The sequence below is a fragment of the Doryrhamphus excisus genome, linkage group LG9 (assembly GCF_037039965.1).
Source record: "Doryrhamphus excisus strain RoL-2023G ecotype Guam linkage group LG9, RoL_Dexc_Guam_v1.1, whole genome shotgun sequence".
NCBI classification, from domain to species: Eukaryota; Metazoa; Chordata; class Actinopteri; order Syngnathiformes; family Syngnathidae; genus Doryrhamphus; species Doryrhamphus excisus.
In genome coordinates, this window is record NC_136365.1 from 2,697,981 (window position 1) to 2,720,405 (window position 22,425).

The 22,425-nt window shown below is 40.1% G+C and overlaps 1 protein-coding gene across 2 annotated transcripts in view; it reads right to left on the reverse strand.

The window, feature by feature from the left end:
- The window catches only part of grk4 (G protein-coupled receptor kinase 4), a 52,981-nt gene that overhangs the window by 27,451 nt on the left and 3,105 nt on the right, over positions 1-22,425 (reverse strand). For both annotated transcript variants that reach the window (XM_058065198.2, XM_058065199.2), the window contains exon 2: positions 6,308-6,403. In XM_058065198.2, coding sequence (XP_057921181.2) covers positions 6,308-6,403 — 96 coding nt within the window. The remainder of the gene's footprint in view (positions 1-6,307; positions 6,404-22,425) is intronic.

Here is a 22,425-nt window from a genome sequence, read left to right on the forward strand (position 1 = left end):
AGCATAACATCAACAACAGTAATATAGAGTAGACACTATTGCCTCATATTTATTGAGAGTGGTACTATATATATATTTTTTTTTTATACACACACATGCATGTTTTGTGTGAACATTATCAAATGTTGATGACATCACAGAAGGGCAACAGAGTTGACTTCCGCTTCCTGTTTCCATGTAGCGGAAAGCTCATAGGGTGCTCACAAGGACATTTTGTGATATATAAATACAGTTCGACTCACAATATTAATAACATGGCAAGATTTGCACCATATACACTAAATTAGAGAAAATCTGACCTTGTGCATGCACACTCGATTTGGAGAGTCCGTGGGGACGTCCTTAAAAATGGCATTATTTTCCCATTGGGTGCATTTTCGTTAGGTTAATGTTAATGTTATGTTGGGTTAATTACTTCTTCCTCTTCAATTTTGTATCAGATTTATACTGAGTGTTGGACCACATCAAGTCAAACTTATGCTTTGAATGTAAAGTCCAACTTCATATAATCATTCTAAAAAAAAACATTGACTTTTCTCAAAGATGAGTGAATGGTGGATTTTATATCTTCTTGTCATCAATGATAGCTTGGTATTTCTTGTGGTTAGTGTCAGGTGAAAACTAACATACAGCATGCTGCTGCACTACAGGGTGAAAATGACTGATTTTGCTCTGTGGACTTTTAAAACAGATTTTCACAGCCTTCACAGTTATTATACATTTTGCAGTACGATTGTACTTGCCAAGGTCAGTGGGTCGATCGCAGTCTTTTGTCTTGACTCGATGTTAAAGCCCATTGCTTTAACATTGAGTCAAGGCAAAAGACTGATCTATACCAAAGGCACCATTTTCGAGTAATAAAAAAAAAAAGAAACTCTTACTACAACTTATTATTTGGGGTGCAGAGGTGAAGGATGTACCAAATTCAAGTTAAAGTCATGCTTTATCAGACAGAATGAATCACTTGATTCTGCATATTTTAAAATGTTGTCACATTGCTATACATTGGGAAGTAAGAAAGATTAGACTTGTGACTACATTTAGAAATAAGATAATTATAATAATAAGTAGTACTCTCCAGGTAACGTTATATTATTTTGCTCCATAAATGCTGCCCCTGACTCTACAAGTGATTTTTTCCCCCAGAGGTCTGATATTAGATTAGAAGTATTAAAAGGGCAACCGCACTTTTAGACAAGAGATAAGATAAGATATGCCTTTATTCATCCCTCAGTGGGGAAATTTGCTTTTGGGGTAATTTTGACCATTATTTACAATCCTTTTGTGAAACATGAACACATATTTCTTTCCATTTTCTGTGCATTATAACACGAGAAAATAAGTTAATTTGAGCTAGCTTACAATGCTGTCATTGGGACCCACCTCTTTTGACTACAAAGCCGGGGGAAAAAAATTGCATGGTTCGATATACATGCTGTGATCGTGCATTAACACGTACACTAATGATAACATGTAATAGTTGTAGTATCTTGCCCTATTTTGATGATTTAAAAAAACTACAGAAAAGTTCCTCCACACATTGATACTAACTAATTAACATGACACCTCGCTAACCGCTCACCTCAGAGTTAATGTACCTCTCAATTTCTCTACAAAGACTCAACAAGATGCTCGCCTGCCATCAGCATTTTTTTACCTGAGGATTTGGAGCACCAGTCTTGTGCTGGAAGACACAGCCATCCCAATGAGAGCGGACATCATAAGTGTTATTGCTGCTGTTGTTGCACGAAACTAGCATAAGTATGTGAATCAATGCGCCTGATAAGAACTTAGTAGTGTTTCAAATCATTAAAAATACGGCAAAATATCGCAACTATTACATCACATCATCAGTGTACGTGTTAATGCATGATCACAGCATGTATATCAAACCATGCAACATTGTTACAGGGTTTTTTAAGAGGGCTTCATAGTTGAAATGGGTGTGTCCCAGTGACACAGAAATGGAAAAAAATGTGTTCATGGTTCACATAGGGATTCTGAATGATGGATAAAATTCCAAACAAAGTGCAGTTCACCTTTAAAATGAAGATTATTTAATCCCCCTTGCATTACTTGTGCATTCCAGTCATTGCAAATTGTATTGACTTACATCCATAATGTCATTTTTACTGCAATGAAGAAAAACTAAATATGCACAATTTTCAACCAATCAGCTGTCTTTTCTCATTTCCAAACGGTTGCCGTGAATGCAACTGGGTAATACAGAAAATTGTGTTTGCGTGTATGCTTCCTGTGCAGCAGGCCTAATTTATTAGGACTAATTCATGTCCATTTTAGGCCATTTATCCATCAATGCCAATTGAAGAAGGTCACTAGCTGACAAAACAACACACAATTCATCCATACAAATACCAAAAATAGGCCAAACACATAAGATGAAAGCATGCACACTTGTGTACATCGGATGGAAGAGGAAGCACGGGATGAAAATATCCCAGGGATGACAGCGACAGAACAACATGCAATAGTAAATCAAATCTTTGTGACTGCTCTCCCAGCTGCGCAGTTTATTACCCAGCATTCCCTCTGCTCTACAGCACATGGCTTATTAGTCTAACTCACATGATCACAAGGTCTAAGGTATCACTTGTAAGAAGATTGTAGAGATGGAGCTTTTATTGCGCCTCTCCGCGCCTGCTGTTTTTGTTTTACATCTGAAGAGCAAATGCTCACAAAGCAAATGTGCTCGTGCTGAAGCGCATTGTGCTTTCCCTCGGGTATTGCCTTACATCATTGATCCCCAAGAATCTTTGGTGTTTCCCTGTCGGCTGGAAATAGCTCTGAAACGCAGGCTTCATGAAGACAAATTTAGAAAACCTGTACAGTAAATTGCTTGGCGCATTTATCTGTTTAAGTGAACGGTTTACTGGAACTTATTTCATCTATGCAGCACAGTTGGGATCAGTATAGAACAGGGGTCTCAAACACGTGGCCCGCATGACACTAGTTTGAGGACCCCGCCTTGATATGAAAGTTTAACGTTAGTGCGGCCCGCGCAAGTTTGATATGGATGCTTTATGGTATCATGTACCCAGATTGATTAATGTTCATGTTAAAGGTTAAATAACTGTTAATAGTTATCCTCCCTATCTGTGTGGAAGTGGTAAGTTTTTGGTGTTTTTTAAGTTTAAAGCATAACTTGGAGGCTACCGTTTAGGTCGCTAGCTCTCGAGTTTGCGAGTTAGCATGTGTCTCAAGACCCTGCAGTTGCGCAATATGTTGTAATAATAATGCTAATGCTAATAATGCTTTGTTAATTTTAATCTGAAAAAATTAATTTGTCTATATGTGGTTTCTTAATTTTTTATTATTTGCCGTTTTATTATTATTATATTTATTTATTACTGATTGATTTTCTTTATGCTTGATCTTATTTTGTGTAGAAAAATGAAGATATTTGAGAACAGTGGAATGTTTTATCAGAGCTTTTCTTGTAGAAAATCAGAACCAAAGCATTAATTTTTCTGTTTTTAATAAATGCGTTTTTTGTGTTTTTTTGGAAAACCTGATGCGGCCCAGCCTCGCCCAGACCCTAGCTCCAGTGGCCCCCAGGTAAATTGAGTTTGAGACCCCTGGTATAGAATATGCCACTGAGTACTCTATGAACGTGCTTTCAGAAACACAGACGGGATGAAATGAAAAGACACAGGAAGATGGAACGAAAACGAGAGCAGTAGAATGATTAGCAGACACAGCAGCTACAGCCAACATAATGTAATCTAGGATTCCTAGAACTGCCCTACTTGTCAAGGCTAAGGCCAAATGCCTGACATTATCAAGACACAACAAAGACACTGCTATCACAGTGTCTATACTGTAGTGTTCCATCCCCCGGTTACAACACAGGATATGGCCATGTACAGTATGTGCATGAGCGTGTGTGGGCGTGTGTGCACACGTCTACACGTCGTCGTGTTTAAGTACGCAAAGGGGAGATTATTTTGATCCTTCGCTGTGTGTGTGTGTGTGTGATAGGGAAATTATGCAATAGGCTCTATGTAACAGTGACGTGTGTAACGCATAACAGCTGCTGAGTACGCATAGTCTGCGACACACACAAAGTGCATTTTTTTTCCGAACACTTGAATGGGCATCGACTGTTTTGGCTGTTTATCAATTGGATGCGTTTTTAATTGCAGTTTGTGTCATGAAATCATCTCTAACTCTGCAGATTTTCAACTTCAATCTACCATGGAGCGTTTTCCTTTACTATTGTAAAAGCATCTCTTTTCTTCATTGCCATTTTCTAATCATGGCTCTCCGGTTGGTCTAAAGTGTAGGAATGAGGGAGAGAGTCAGATAGCGGGAGGGGAGGCATAGAAAGTAACAAGAAAGGGGTATGCATATGGGGGTGGGGAGTGTGGTTCATGCTGCTTAAGAGAACCAATGCATACATAATACTGTATGTAGGGCCCTATGACGTCCACGTTAACGGAATTACCGCTTTAATATAAGGAGTGTTGTACTATAAGGAATATTGTACAACACCTGCAGGTTCGGAGTGAGAAAAAAAAAACGAAAAACACATTTATTCATGCACCCGGATCATTACTGGAGTGCAATGTGAACAAAAGGACAAGAGCGAGTGTGCTGCAGCATGCACATTTATTTGGCAGAGCTCGTCTCTCGACTGGTCACCCTCAAGTCACCTCAACGGGCCTATGAATGCGAAGTATGTACTTTTGGGACTGACACCATGAAGGGTCTTCAAGGGTCCCGACTCCCTACACTCTGGGTTATTTCATCAACACAAACCCTGGGTTATGAAATGTCTAACCCTTTAATGCACATGTGTCAAACTCAGGCCCGGGGGCCAAATCTGGGCCGCGGCACAAATTCATCTGGCCCGCGGAACTGTTTGGAAAATAGCCTTGAGTTGGCCCGCCTCAAAGACCTTATCAAACTAGGTGCTTAGAGCAATCTAAGTGAGTCAATGATTCTTCCAGTGTAGACTACTCCTCTGGAATTTAGATTTTAAAAGTGGGGGATAAAACTAGCATATAGCACGAAAGTCCAAACCTTTCTTAATAAAGGTACCAGATACAGACCAAAAGTCAAAATAATTGAATACTACATGACTAAACACAGTTTAACTGTACACCCAGTCTGTATAAAATAACACATTAAAAAAGAGAAATTAAAAAAAAGAAAAACAAAGTGTAAATTTCAAGCAGGAATGAACAGACACAAAAAATGTACGTCCCCCTCTCCGAAGTTTTGGCCGCCCGTGCGATTGAATTGGACACCCCTGCTGTAATATGTTGTTTAGATGAGATTTGGGCTATGACACGACAACTGCTGGGTTATTTCAACTACGTAGCCACAGGGTTAGGAAATGTTTTACCCATTTGGGTTTTTGATGTGCCCCACCACAAGTTCTCACAGGTATACAACACGAGACTCCATCGCCGAACCAAAATTAGTCATCCCCACCAAGCCAAACGACAAACGTTTTGTGCACACGATATTTAATTCACATTGGCTGTGTTGCGTTATAAAAGTATCCACCCATTATTTTCTATGTCGCTTGCCCTCATGCATGCTGGAGACTATCCCAGCTGAATTTGTGCAAGAGGCGGCGTACACCCTGGACTGGTCGCCAGCCAATCGCAGGGCACAACCATTAACACTCACATTCAAACCAATGGACAATCTATAGTATCCAATTAACCCAACATGCATTTTTTAAATGCGTAAGGAAATTGGACTAGCCGGAGAAAAGCTATTGTTAATTCATTATAATGTATTTTCATAAGATTCAAGTACTATTTAAATACATGTTTATTGCATGTGTATGCTTACCATGCTTACCACGACCAAATATTGCATATATTTTACCCTATGTTTATAACTGAGCAGTTACATACATATGGTTAATATCGCATTTTATTGTGTGCAAGAATGTATGAACTACTGTAATTTACATTTGTGCTTGTGCTGCAGCCTCTTGGCCAGAACACTCTTGCAAAAGAGAAAAGAGTAATCTCTCTAATGATTTTTTATTCTGGACAAATAAACCTTAAATTAAAAAAAAAGCTAAACCCAAATGTGGAGAGTAGTGGTGACGCGTGCAAACAGACGGAAAGAAAAGCCTGAGCAGACAATTCCGACAAGCTCATACACAAGTGACTTCCTGTCCCTCGCTTGCAACTGCGGGTGGGGATGCTGAGAAAGAGGAAGGAAGCCCAATTGGAGCTTCCTCCTTCAAGCCGACCCAACCCACTGACACAGCATGGCATATTATCGTTCTGTCTCAAATAGAACATCACGACCAATTTCTTACCAACAGTACGCCGAAGCTCCTCACACTGACTGATATGGGGCAGTTTTAGCATTTCTTTCCATTTCTTACTGCGACCGTTCCTCTTCCCTCCTCCACCTGAGAGCGAGAAACACAAACAATCAATACAGAGTCACAACATTTCATCACAGGTATCTTCTCATGTACATGTGTGCCGTGGTGTGACTTCCATGCATCATGACAAAGCATGTGCTCAACAATGAAGACCATGGGGCATGACATTTGTCATACTCACAGTTTCAGTTATTGCCAATAAATGACCGTATTGTCAACATTTTTGCCTTCAACTCGTCTCCCACAGTGTGCATAAACACTCCATGCACATCGGTCACGGCCAATTATGCACATTTGTTCATAACTTCATACATTTTTTCACAAAAACGGTTAACAGAAAAAGACCTCATCAATACACATCAATACACAGTGTATTTATTATGTTATGTATTCCATTGTAACTTGATGCATGTTCAAATAAGCACACTTCATCACCAAATGGGATATAAATCGACAAAGAATGATGATAATGCCAAATTATACTGTACTTACTGTCACCCAAGACCCCCACCACTCCATACTACAGTAAACCTCGGATATATCGGAGTCGGATATATCGGAAATTCGCTCACAACGGACAGATAAAAAAAGAAACAATTTTTCTGTAATGCATTTCCAATAAAAATTCATTGCATATATCGGATTTTTTATAACGGATTTCGCCTATTTCGGACAAAATCTCCAGTCCCGTTCCAATGCATTTCCATTAAATTTCCCTCGCATATATCGGATGGCCGAATCGTGACAGGCCGCTATACGACGTCATTTGCTTTGTTTGCAGCGTTGCCTGCGCGTCCAGGTACATTGGAAACATAGTCAAGGAAGTGCCTTTTTATAACGGATAAAATCCGATTTACGCATATACCGGATATAAATCTGATATATGCGTAAAACGGACATTTTCCGGTATACGCATATAACGGATTTCGCTTATATCGGACAAAACCAGTGGGAACAATTGAATCCGATATAGCCGAGGTTTACTGTATATATGTTACATTAACATGTTCATTTATGTACTGTCACTCTGCCCCAAACATGTATTTATATTTTATACTTTTTGACTTGTTTGAAAAATGTAATTATATAATTTATATACCTAGCATTGAACCTGATTCTGATTGTGATAAACACAATGCATTGCATCACTTATGTGTTATGTGTTAAGCAGCATGAATTTGAATTAAATTAAAACATGACTAAAAAAATGGAACACAGGAAGACAAAACAATGAAAGATGCTTCCTTTTTATTAATTTCAGGTCACCGGACACAGTGAAAGAAAGCTCAAATCAGCTGGCTGCAGTTGAGGAAAATCCTCCAGCCTAGCAGTGGCTTGTGATTATCTACATTATATCTACGTATATATACGATATACATATGGAGAAGGTTACCATGCAAAACAGGTTCTGCATACACAAGAATATTACATGCGGCGTACATAAACATCCGCATAACCATCTGCCTACAGCACGCCTCGCTCTTTGACAGCAAGCCCTGTATTCATCAACACGTTAACCTGACTCACATTGCTGCATTGCCACACAAGCTCATATTTGAAAGTGATGTGCACACATGTCCAAACGCTACCACTGCAAGCTATACAACCAATTGCTAAGATGGACCACAGTGTTCCTGTTTCCCCAGGAATATAAAACACCTCATGTAATGTTTATATTGGCATGTTGGTAAACTGGTTTAGTCACTGGCAAGATCTATCTATTGTACACATCTGAATCCATCCATTTTCTATGCCATTTATCCTCACCAGGGTCACGGGGCGCCTATCCCAGTTGACTTTGGGCAAGAGGCGGGGTACACCCTGCCAATGGCAGTGCACATACAGACAAACAACCATTCACACTCGCATTTGTGGTCTTCCCGATCTCTTGACTGTGTGGCCAAGATGTTAACCACCGGTAAAAAGCGGTCATGATTTGGGAACAATACAGATCCAAGTTGAAATGCTTGGAAGGCAGAGGTACAGTAGAAATAGTCGCCCCTCGTTTAAAGTGGCTAATTGATTCCAGACCCAACTTCGCTAAATACTACATTTCTGTGATTTTCAATTCAATTTTGATAACTTAAATATTTTCATAGTTAGAGAATAGAAAACCTATTTATGATTTTCTAAATACGTGTTTTTTACATTATTAGAGAACTCTAGATATGAAACAACACCCCTATAGTCACCTAAACACTCTTATTATTCATTGTTTCAGCCATATTGCAACTGTTAACTATCCATTTCTCTAAAGTTATGAAGTCAAAAACTTACCACTTCCACACAAGCTTGGAGGAGAGCATTTTTATTCATTTTACTGCCATGGCTGACTTCATGATTTCATGCAGTGTTAATGTTAAAGTAATGTTTCAATGTTTTGTGGCATTACTATCACCCAGTGACCAGAATACTACACATCGGTTGTATTTCAATATATTTTGACAAATACCATACCATGTTTTGACTAAAACCATGAAACCGCAAATCATTTATCTATCGATCCATCCATTCATTTTTTTCAATGCCGCTTGTTCTCGCTAGGGCCGTGGGGGGAGCCTACTGTGGGGGGGGGGGCATACAATGAGGGAGCAATAATCGAACCAAGATGTATGCAAGGAATGACTGTACTCCAAAAAAATGCAGTCCAATGACAAACTAACGGAAATCTGAAGTCGGGTAAAAAGACAGGATAAATGAGAGGTGTGTGTATATAAATATATATACTGTATATAAATACACACACACACGTGTGTGTGTGTTTGTGCATCTGTGCATACACGTGCCTGTCAAACCTCGCTGAGCGACCCCACCCTGTTTAATGTCACTCTGACGTCAAAGCCATGTGTGCAGGTCGTTAATGCAGAACGGATGGAGCGAGTATTTATTTAACTTCGGTTCTCCCTTCCGACAGAACGGGGGCGCTCCAAAAACATCATCAGAGCAGTTTGGCACAAGTCAACTGTGAGATCATCATGGAGGATCTCAGGACCAGTCAGCATGAGCACATGCACCGGTCACATGATTGAAATTTTAAAAAAAATGCACTGGACACCAAGAAATAACACAAAAACTTTGTTGCGGATACACAAAACAAAAGCAAAAAATAGTGAAGCACTTTAGTATCAACATCCCAGCCCCCACCCCGTTTTAATTAACAGGAAACATTGGGGGCGGGGCATATTTCCTGCCGCATTCTGCTGTTGGCTTTCCAAGAAAAGCAATAGTTGACAAATGAATGGGTGAACCCCTGTTGCACTTGTTTCTTTATGTAATTGCAGTCCTTTTATATACTGTTGACAAAAGCTGCGCTGTCGCTTGGAAAAAAAAAAAAAAAAAGAGCCCATAAATGGCTTAAGGGCAAACCATCTCAGAGCAAACCATCATTTTCTTTCGGCAGCCATACATTAGGTATGGTCCACCTACTTTCACATCATGTTTCCTTTAATTAATTAAGTGTTTCCTCTAATTTCGAATCAGATCAGTCATACAAATTTCAGGAATCAGTGAACGGGAACTATCCGCCAAATTGTTGCTGAAGACAGAAGTAGCGCGCTTTCGTCAGGAAAGGTGCATTGATGTTGTACACGCTACGCTGCTTTGCATCCACGGAGGAGAGAGCAACTGTTGGCCAGGAGAAGCCACACTCTCTTATCGGAAAAGTTGCATTAATGTCGGACACATTATGCCTGCACTCAGTAAACGCGGACCTATGTTGAGTTCATACACTGCAAGTGAGGAATCATGAGCTACCAGTAGCTCCTAACCATTTTTCCAAAAGCTTTATTCATTTATTATCAACTCCTATACCCACAAAACTATAAAGTGTGGTTCAGCAGTACTTCGGAGCGCTTGGGAGTGTGACCAATCACAGCAGAGTGGGGGTGCTCAGATGCAGGCCGTGGGTGGAATAAATTCAAACAGACCGTTTTGGAAATCCAAGGAAATACAGCTGGAATTGTTGTAGATTCTGGAAGATCTAGAAAGTCTTTTCGGATTATTGTGTGTAGCTGCTCTATAGGAGGCCACAACTCAATACAAAAAAGCCAAAACATTAGCATAATGGGTCTAATAAAAACCTATTCCTTAATATTTGAGTAATTGTTTCTGGAATGTCTTTTAAATTGACAAGGCTTACTTGTCAATCTTCTCATTAGTAATAATGATTGACAGCGGATGAATGCTTTCATTGGCTCAACCAATATTCAGAAGGAGAATTGTACATTTATACAAGTTAGTAAAGTATTTTTGAAGAAGTCAGATGAAGCTTTCACACGAAAACACTAGAGCAACGGTCAGCCATTTTGGTGTTTTTATGATGTAGTGCGGCTGTTGTGGCAATGGTGCTCTGTACAAAGTGGATAGAATCATAAAGGAGGGTGACCGCTAATTTCTTCAAACAGCTTAAAAAAAACAAAAAAATCTAAGGCTACAATTCTCAGCTTCTTGAAAGATCTCCCTTAAACCCTGTTGAACATTAGTGGACTGTGCTTAAAAGCCAAGCCCGGGCCAGGAAACCAAACAATTTCAATGAACTCTACCAAAAGATCCAGCCAGACTTATCCAGAAGCTTGTTGATGGTGACAGAAGGCGATGCTTTTAAAAGTCAATGAAGATGTTTGTTGTACATTCAGGAACAGTGCAAATACATCATTAAAGACCTAAACCATAATTAAAGATATTCATGCCCATGACGAGTGTGGTGTATAGAACCTTTAGAGTGTATGGTAAAGTGCAAAGGCTTTTGGATTGCATTACTGGCATATTCTACTGAAGTCACCATGAGAACAGAGTCTTTCACAGTTTCTTTTTTTTTTCTTTTTTTTTTTTGCATCACCATGTGGTAGAATACACTCGCCCATCTGATGAACACATGTTACACACTGATGCTCATCCACAAGGCCAGAGAACACAGATCCACCATAGTGGGAAGCAGCCAGTATTTATGTCTTCATACATTATTGTGTGTGTGGAGCACTTGATGCTCCACACTTGTGACTTTCACGAGACAGTTTTGTTAAACCCCAAAACAATCATACTTAACAAGTAGTATAATAGTTACAGAAGATGATTTGTATAAAAGTACATTACAAACATTTCCCTGCAAATAAGTGTTTTCCCACAGGACTGCTGTTGTGTTTGGAAGCAGGGGTGAGGGATGTCGAAGAACAGAACATGAAGTTCTTCACTTTCGGGTGTTGGTTTCATTCGTGACAGATGTGCATGTGTGCCCCTTATAACACCATCCATGCATTTTCTACCGCTTATCCTCACAAGGGTTGCGGGCATGCTGGAGCCTATCCCAGCCATCTTCCGGCGAGGGGCGGGGTACACCCTGGACCCAATCACACCCAATCACAGAGCACATATAGACAAACAACCATTCACACTCACATTCATACCGCTGGACAATTTGGAGTCGCTAATTAACCTAGCATGTTTTTGGAATGTGGGAGGAAACCGGAGTACCCGGAGCAAACCCATGCATGGATGAAGAGAATATGCACACAGAGATGCCTGAATGGGGAATCGAACCCGGGTCTCCTAGCTGTGTGGCCTCCGCTAACCACTCGCCCTAATAAACACAAAAAATGACGGTGGTTCCTCGCTTCCATGGAAGTGCACGTTGATTTTAAAGATGACATATGTGTTACTAGGGATGTCCCGAGCGGATATTCATATCAGACATCGGATTACATCTGCTGCATCTCAAATCTCAGATTAGGCACGGGCCGGTATGAGATTGACGATATGATAACCTTAAGCAAAGATATCACAGTTTGACGGTTGACATTGTGAAATGTCAAAAGACGAAAAAAAATCATGTCATTATTAAACTATAGGATATCACCAGATGAAAGTGAAAAGTGGAAGATACAGTATGTATTTAAAATAATGAAAAATAATTGAGATCTTTCTAAATAAATATAATCTATACTGTTATTTATCTTTTTTTTTATTCCACGTTTGCACCAAAAGGAGCTGCTCTCAATCTCATTGTACATGTGTATAGTGAAAATAAATGTAGTCTCAATGTAGTCTACTGTGACTAATCCTGCAATTCAACTCACAACACACAAAAAAACAAAGCAAAATGCAAATAAACGCAAAGGAATAACACACAACATGATAAATTATTTCCACTTGGTGGCCACACTGGTCCTCCACTTTCTCTCTCAACGTAGAAACAGTATGACACACAATTGTAGTGATTTGGAAACGTATACCTTCAAACCGGTAACAAGCCAATAGCAATCCCCGATATTGGCACTCCATTACAAGCCTCATCTAACCAGCAGCAACTGGATTGAGGCCATGTGATCACAACAACAGTGTTTTAATGTCTGCTTGTGTGCTAACCAAGCAGCGAGGAACAGCGGTGATGTTGTGTGCGGCAGTAAAAAAAACTGCAAAACTTGCCATGCGCCAATTTCCTGTTAATAATTGTGACGTTTAATTCAACCAAGGTCATCAAGAATATGAAGCGACATTACAAAAGAAACTCCCACAGAACAGCTGGAGCCTATCCCAGCTGACTTTGGGCGAGAGGCGGCGCACACACTGGACTGGTCGCCAGCCAATCACAGGGCACATATAGCCAAACGACCATTCACACTCGCATTCATACCTATGGACAATGTCGCCAATTCACGTAACATGCATGTTTTTGGAATGTGGGAGGAAACTGGAGTACCTGAAGAAGAGATTCGTGTGGCCGACATGCTAACCACTCGGACAGCAACTTTCAAAACAGAATTGTATCCTTAATATCTGCTACCAACCCATGCCACACCCTACGGCAGAGGTAGGGAACCTATGGCTCGGGAGCCAGGTAGGGCTCTTTTGATGACTGTATCTGGCTCCCAAGCATTTCTTACCACAATAAAAATATATTTTTGCTAACATTTTAAAGTAAACATCACAGAAATGACTGTTAAAAATAATATTAAAAATCAACAACTTTCTTATGCAGTTTAATTCGTCCATCTATTTTCTACTGCAATACGGCCGACCATATCCATCTTTCCTGATATTTTCCAGGTCAAACACCAAAACTCGATTATTACTGGGTAATGCGGTAGTCTACCTCGGTCATTGAGATGTCAACATGTAAATATAAACTTTTCTCCTTTAGTCAAATAGACACCTAGCTAAAGCTGCAGAACCAAGCCTTCTGGCAAAGATGACCAAAAGAATGAAATATACTGAGTATGGTGCAAAATTATGCAGCAGCAGAAGTTGCATTAATGGCAACAAGTATTTGATTTATTATTAGACACTGCGCTGCTCACGAAAGTGTGCTGGCCACACCCCATTGGCGTGGGGTAGTGTGCCTGGTCTACACAATTAAAGCCCATTATATCTACAACTGTTGGTCTTACATAAAAATGCACACATTTTATTGCATTCAATGTTTAAAAAAATGTATATGGCTCTCACAGATACACATTTTAAAATATCTGGCCTTCATGGCTCTCTTCGCCAAAAAGGTTCCCGACCCCTGCCCTACGGTGACGAAGGTACGACACAGACAGCTCCGGCACTCCCAAAAACATGGATTGCAAATGGTAGGAAATGAGACAGGGTCACGCATAGTTTAGGGCCATTGTAATGCGAGCATGCACACGCACGCAAACACAATGGAGCCGGGCCGTGATAAATGAATGGCCTGTTTTCCAGGCGCTCTCACATGCAGCGTGTGATTGGCTGGAGTAGCCCCTGATAAGGACAACATTAGCTGTGAGTATATCTGTTGCCTATTCAAAGCAAAGGCCGGGTGTTTGCTTAAGGTAATCCGTCTGTATATCCACAGTGGAAGACAGCGAGTGGAGAGGAAGACAGAAACATGCGAGTATCAGGCAGCGGCGCTCCTGCTAATCCTCACCTCTCTCACATTTCCTTTCCTTTTCCCTACTCTCGGCTTCAGGCTCCCCTCCCCCATATAAACACTTTTTTTTTTTGCTCTTGTTACATGTTCAGCAATTCTTTGTGGTCGGGCTTTTCCTTTACTCCATTTGGCCCTGACTCAAAAGAGGAGCCTAGAAAACGCTTATGTTGAATAGTCGTTCAGTACTTTAAGCAAAATAGAGCACACAACTTGGCCGCAGCAAACATGGGGCACTGATGACTTCAGCACTTGTGTTTTTAAATAGTTCTGTGCATTGCTATATACATGAGTAAAACACTCCCCATTCCCAAAATTCCCAAAAATAAATACACAAAAAATTGCTTTGTGTAAAGATCTCACGCCGGGACTGGTACACTGTGCACCTGAAAGATAATGTGTAGAACAGAGATTGCTTTTGGTCTCAAACATGCGGCCCGCGGGCCAAATGTGGCCCGCAGGACACTAGTTTGAGGCCCCCGCCTTGATATGAAAGTTTAATGTTAGTGCGGCACGCGCAAGTTTGATATGGATGCTGTATGGTATCATGTACCCAGAAAAAATTATTACGTTTGATTAATGTTCATGTTAAAGGTTAAATAACTGTTAATAGTTACCCTCCCTATCCGTGTGGAAGTGGTAAGTTTTTGGCTATTTAAGTTGAAAGGAAATAACTTGAAGGCTACCGTTTAGGTCGCTAGCGCTCTAGTTTGCGAGTCAGCATGTGTCTCAAGACCCTGTAGTTGCGCAATATGTTGTAAATAAAAAGAGTATAAATGTGACTATAGTCGTGTTTTGTCATGTCTACAGGGCTCTAATAATGCTTTGTTCATTTTAATCTGAAAAAAATAATTTGTCTACCCACCAACTATATGTGGTTTCTTAAGTTTTTATTATATTTATTTATTTATTACTGATTGATTGATTTTCTTTTTTTCTTGATTTGTTTATTTATTTTTCATTTTATTTTGTGCAGAAAAATAAAAATTAAGATATTTGAGAACAGTGGAATGTTTTATCAGAGCTTTTCTTGTAGAAAATCGAAACGAAAGCAAAGATTATTCATTTTTCTGTTTTTAATAAATGCGTTTTTTGGTTTTTTTTTTTTTTTTTGGAAAAACCTGATCCGGCCCAGTCTCGCCCAGACCCTAGCTCCAGTGGCCCCCAAGTAAATTGAGTTTGAGACCCCTGCTGTAATGTCTGTGTTGATGTACCACTCCACCTAGTACTAAAGAACAAAGTAAGAGTTATCTTTAACAAGCTGCGGCTTTATCATCTATATATGGCGTACAGTTGTATAGCAGCCAACTGGCTGATTTCATGGCCGCACTGCCTCTCCAGTAGCGAGCCCTTGAACGTGGAACATAAAACATAATGACACCTTGAGGATTATCTTTGATAAGACAACACTTGTATATCATATTCAAAGGACTGACAAAAAAAAATGACGGCACTGCAGTTGAAAGAATGAAGTTGAAAGCAAATTGACAGCTGGCTTCTCATCGGAATGACATCAACTTCCTATAAGTTATAGCACATTGCCACCGCCATGGTCAAGTGGTTAAAAACGCTTGTTTTTACCGAAGGACTCAGTACTCCCAGCCGGCATGGAGATATGTTGCAAGGGAGTATATGAGTACGGTTGATGCCCTTCAGCAAGGCACCTAACTTTCAAACATGCGTAATGCTCCAGCGTCAACATGGTGTGCACTTACTGTGTTCCCGCCCATTATAGGTTAAATATACAGATCATAGAGTGTATGGTCTTTGTCCATACTTGTATTTCCACTTTCCATACTGCCATACCAAGAGTTGTTATTAAAGTCTAATTCATTTGGATGTAATCCATTTCGGGACCCTCTATTCATTCATTCATTCATTTTCTACCGCTTTTCCTCACGAGAGGCGGGGTACACCCTGGAATGGTCGCCAGCCAATCACAGTGCACATACAGCCACTCACACCCACATTCATACCTATGGACAATTTGGAGTCGCCAATTAACCTAGCATGTTTTTGGAATGTGGGAGGAAACCGGAGTACCTGGAGAAAACCCACGGGGAGAACATGCAAACTCCACACAGAGATGGCCGAGGGTGGAATTGAACCCTGGTCTCCTAGCTGTGAGGTCTGCCCCCTAACCACTAGACCGCCGTGCCGCCTATGTTTTAACAAGTATACAAAAATGTTTCAGTGGAACAGCACCAGGATGTAGAGGCACAGTTAAAGGAGTGAAATACACGAGCCATCCCAAATGGTCTTTGGTAGCGAAATAGTTAATGAATCATAATAAATAATATTGGTGTAAATGTTTATCGTTAACCAAAAGACATGCCAATCTGTGCTAGGGCTGGGCGATATGGACTAAAACTCATATCCCGATATATTTAGGTAAAAAAAAAAATTGATATAAGATTTTCTATTCCACTCTACAAAATCATAAAAGTATGTATGATTTGTGTTGATAGAGTCAATATCAGTATTGGATAATAGTCAATGTTGCAATATAGGGATTAGGGTTGGGCAATATGGACCTTAGCATACAGTATACCACGATATATCACAATATGACGATATCAAATTTTAATTCTACAGAGTCTTGTATAAAAAGCTACAATACGCTCTCATCGGCTAACCGGAATGCTGATATAAGTCATTTTCTTATCGTTGGAAAACTCTAAACCCGTATCTAAAAAAATATCAATATGTTGTCTATCGATATGATACCTAATTGGTATCATATCAGAGGTGGAAAAAGTTGTATCGAGACAACTCTAGTTAAAATCTCCTTTCGTCTCGTTTTGCCGTCACAGACCCAATATACCCTAGTTTGAACTGAGCCAAGTCGAGCAGCCAACTCCGCTCAACCAATGAGCGAACTAGCAGTATTTTCTTTTCATGTTTAGTAGGTTGGCTTCAAAATTGTGCACATCTCGGGCAGCCAGCCAACATCCCGTCACTGCAGAGCCGCATGTGCGACAAAGTGCGTCTCGTTCTATATAGAGTCCATTTGTGGGTGTAATGACTGTAAAATGAGTCCCACATGAAGGGACAGTCACAAAGCAATGTGTTTTATGAGTCTCAGCTGGAGGAAACACCCCAGAGTGATGACAGCGAATGTTAGTCTGGCTTTGACCACAAAACTAATAAAGCTACACTGGCTAACGTCACAGGAAAACCCTCACAAGTGGTCAGAGGGAGATCTGCTGGCCAACAGCTTAATGGGTGGTAGAGAGGGGCAACACCGTCTACTCACACTTGGATGTTCTTTTTCTCGGTCAAGGTTTATAAGGTGAAAAAGTTAGAATTCTGTGATCACGTTTTTTTTTAATGAAAGATAAGAAAGCATCTCTAACCACATGCTATATATTTTTTACATTCAAAAGACCTATTTTACAGAGCAGCTACATTCATGTAGTAATCTTGGAAAGCTTTGGGATGATGCAGTTGTGGACAGTGTAAATGGCTGCACTAATTAGTCTCAGAATAAAGTGGTCTATGTGGTTTGGATGTGACTGAAGTGGTTCGGTATAGAGTCCTCTCGATCCAGTATCCATGTAACAAAAATCCCCTGTAGAGATTTCTGATTCATGCCTGCCATGCCTGTGCTTTCGCGTTGACAGCAAATCTAGCTAGGAGAATATCAGCAAAAAAAATTCTGGCAAAAGAGTAACAGCAAATGTGGCTGTGTCCACACATGCACTGCAGACATCTTCCTCACTCGCACCGCATACACACATGCTCCACTTGGCTCTCGAACAGCGACACTAAGCATGGGCCGGGATGAGATTGTGACGGTATGATAACCTTGGGTAAAAATATCTCGAGTTAATGGTATTTTAATTACAGCTCTAAAATGTACATCCAACCATTTTCTATTTCTGTTTGTCTATATGTGCCCTGCGACAGCTGGGATAGGCTCCAGCATACCCGCGACCCTGGTGAGGATAAGTGGCATAGAAAATGGAAGTGGAAAACATGTATTTAAAATAAACAAAAAATACCAGAATTTCATAGCATTGTATCCACAAATTGTTGGATTATGTATTTGCTTGAGTCACCGAGTATCACTTCCGGGTCATGTGATTGTTGATAGCAACGGTTGCTATGTGGTTGTTGGTGGATAGGTAACGGTTTATACCAATTATCCACACCTTCGGTCTTGTTTAGCGCCACATTTGGCAACCCACAACGTGAGTAATATGTCGACCGATAACGATGGTATTTACAATAGTGATATTTGTGACTTAATAGGTCACAAAAATTGTGCTTACACAGTCGGATGAAATACACACTAAATCTACATATGCTGGGCAATATGGACCAAAACTCATATCCTGATATAATTGGGTAGAATATCGATATTACGATATATATATGTTGTTTACGATATATATTTTAAAAAAATACATATATATATCAAATTGATTATTTTTGCCATAAACTGAATTTAGACAAAAGTCAAAGCCAAATATGTGTGCAACGTTTTATTAAAATGTAAACAATAGTAGTTTCTGCAGCCGGGTTAGCGCCATTAGTGCTTCCATCTCACGTTCCCCATGACGACAAACGGTGAACATGGTTGCCGTCTTTGAAGACTTTTATACCGACTTTTTTTGCCGTTCACTCCCGCTATGCAGCCTCTCAAATCCATATTTCCGCTGGGATATCCCATCATTTGATGTCGAGACGGGATGCTAACCGCTGCTAACAACTGCTCCCGAGTGTCAACAATGGTGCAAGCAGCGAGCTATAAACGTAATAAGATGAATATCCGTAGCTGCACACTGGCTTAAGGGGTCGGTATGGCGCAAAAAACAATAAAGAAGTAATAAACGAAGCACAATTAAACACTAAAAACGCCGTAGAAGACACAGAGCTATCGTAACTAGCTTGCACTCGGGCGGCGCCATCTTGAAACATGACACCCCTGCATCAAATCAAGTCTATATTGATATGAGTGATAAGCTTGCTTTTGATATTGTGTATAAGAGAAATATCGATATTTTTAAAAATATCGATATATTGCCCAACCCTTAATACGACGGCATGCAAAATTCTACGAGTACACAAAGCTAACCTATATCATTGTTAGCTATGCCAAGATGGTACAGTAAAGTCTCGTTACATCGATATTCTCGGGAGTCTGAAAAAATACCGATATAACCGGACTATCCATATATCCGATCCTGCGCCGAACTGCATTAAAAGTGGGCGGATCTTTGATATGGCATGTAATTTTCTCCTTGAGTTCATGGATTGCGTATCTAGCATGCTTGTCTACTACAATAAATTTTGTACTACAGTAAATAAAAATAAACTTACGCTGTAGTGATTACCGGTTACCGGGACATAATTCACCCCGGAACTATCGATAGGGAAGGTGTTGCCACCCGGAGGGGTAGGCGCGAGGGACGGGTGTTTTCCGCTGTGTGTGCTGCACTCTGGTGGTGGAAGTGTGAAAAATAAAGTTGACTGGAAGCAGCCGTTCGCCGTGTTCTTTTTTGGTATTGAAATCCTTAAGCAAAGATTGATTTAAGCTGCTTTTGTATCGATATAAGCAGACCAAATTGGCTGGCGGGAGATGAAAAGGGCATCCTAGTAACCGGATTATCATAATAACCGTGTATCGTACTAACGGAGCTAATTATATCATAAAAGACTAGAAATTTGCTGGGAAATGAAAATAGTATCGTAATAAGTAGTAATTCGTTTTATCCGATATCGATATAACGAGACTTTACTGTATATTGACTATTGGAAACACATGCCCATAGTTTCAGCCCAGTTCCAACTATGATGAATAACACACAAAACGTCAAAGTACATATTTCCACATAGTGGACCTTTCGCTCATATCGTAGGATGGGATGGCGGACTATGTTGGTAGTTTTAAAACCTGTTATGTTCAATAAAGAAATCGTTGATAGACCACCATGTCATTATTTGTAGAATATTCAATCAAACAAAGCTCTGGTATCGGTATTCTATGAGTATCTGCAGTTATCTACATTCAGATCTAATCAGAAGTAAAAAAAATGTGGATTGGTGTGTCCCCACTGTTTTTGTGACTACTAGTCAACATTATAGTGTTTATGGCTTCTCCAGACCGGATGCTTGACAAGCTGTGGCTAAAATCTAACTGCACCCATCTACCACTTTTGTTTTGAGCAAGAGGTCCAACTGGAGAGAGCAGTCATGTTGGACTATGTCATCACTAATGGTGTCCACACCTGCTATTTTTAGAACTCGCAGCTAAGTGCAACAAATAAACACGGGCATTCAAAAAGGAGATTCTGCATAACGTCATTAAGAACCAAAAGTTCAATTCGCAAAATCGGAAAAAATGTGATGAAGACGTATGCTCATGGAGAGCAACACAAAATGCAAATGCAAACATATTATAAAACATTGTATAAAAATTGTCATTATGTCTAAAACAGTCTGCAACAACAAACAGGCAAGCTGTACTGTTAAGCTTTATGACGATAGTTATTTTTGATTACTATTTAACGGTCACCGCTGAGAAGAAACCTTAGATATCTAAAGTCTTTTTTTATGTGTTTTGATTGCTAGAAAAATCATATCACAGGCAGAACAACAGTCAGGCCATTCTTATGAACAAATGCACGGCAGTGAGGATTTTCTTTCACAGCTACAAAAGTAAACAATGTTTCACAGACTTCAGACCACCATCTGCTGTGCTGTGATAGGATTCCAAGAAAGATGCCACAACAGTGGAGTCTGCTGGATGAACTATGGTCACACGGTTTCTCAATGCAAAGGTCCCTGTTACTGTATAAACCAGGGGTGGGCAAACTACAGTATTTGAATCTGGCCCGCCAGAAGCTTCCAAAGTATTTCATTTAAACTTTTAATATGCTGTACAAAAATTAAATAAAAAAATTTAATATCCATATTTCTGTTCAGCACGATATCACAAGCATATAGTTCATATGGATGTATTAGTTTCAAGATGGCGCCACCCGAGTGCAAGCTGTGATGGCAGCTCAGTGTTTTCAGGGGAGTTTGTAGTGTTTAGTAGTACAGTAAAGTCTCGTTATATCGATATCGGTTATTACGAATTACTACTTATTACGATACTATTTTCATTTCCCGGCAAATTTCTAGTCTTTTATGATATAATTAGTTCTGTTAGTACGATACCCAGTTATTATGATAATCCAGTTACTACGATGCCCTTTTCATCTCCCGCCAGCCAATTTGGTCTGCTTATATCGATACAAAAGCAGCTTAAATCAATCTTTGCTTAAGGATTTCAATACCAAAAAAGAACACGGCGAACGGCTGCTTCCAGTCAACTTTATTTTTCACACTTCCACCACCAGAGCGCAGCACACACACCGATTCCCGCACTTCCTGGTTCAGAGGTCATGCTCAACCCGCCCCACATAGCTGGCCAAACACATGCCTGTATAGAATCTATACACACGAGAGAAACCACGAACGCAGTTGGTTCTTCTGTTTTAGGCATGTGCAGCCGTTCGCCGTGTTCTTTTTTTGGTATTGAAATCCTTAAGCAAAGATTGATTTAAGCTGCTCGACATTGTTCTATACTATAGAACATTGTTCGAGTGCATTATTGCCCACTTTTAATGCAGTTGGGCGCAGGATCGGATATATGGATAGTCCGGTTATATCGGTATTTTTTCCGACTCCCGAGAATATCAATATAATGAGACTTTACTGTACTTTGTTTATTACTTCCTTATTGTTTTTGTGCCATAGCATCCCTTCGCTACGCCGAATTATTGGATATCCCTGCATAGATATGGAGGTGGAGAGGCCGCATAGCGAGAGTGAACAGCAATTATATTTTACTTCAAAATTAGACATTTATAATTTTTATTAACTCATATCGGAATCGCTGACACCGCCTGGATGTGGCAAACCAGCCACCACTGGTCTGTAAAAAGCATTCTTGCTGGGTCCCACACTGGGGGTTTGTCTCGTCATTTCCTTCTCCACAGTGAGGTCAGTCAGTTAGAGAACAGACTTAATGACACATTAGCAGGACAAACTCTTGCAGATTCATGGGATACAAGACAGATTTTGCAGTGGGGACCCATTCCAACACACACTCCGCTGGTGTATACATAGACTTTGGCGTCATGAAGCATTAGGGGGACCAAAGCGCAAA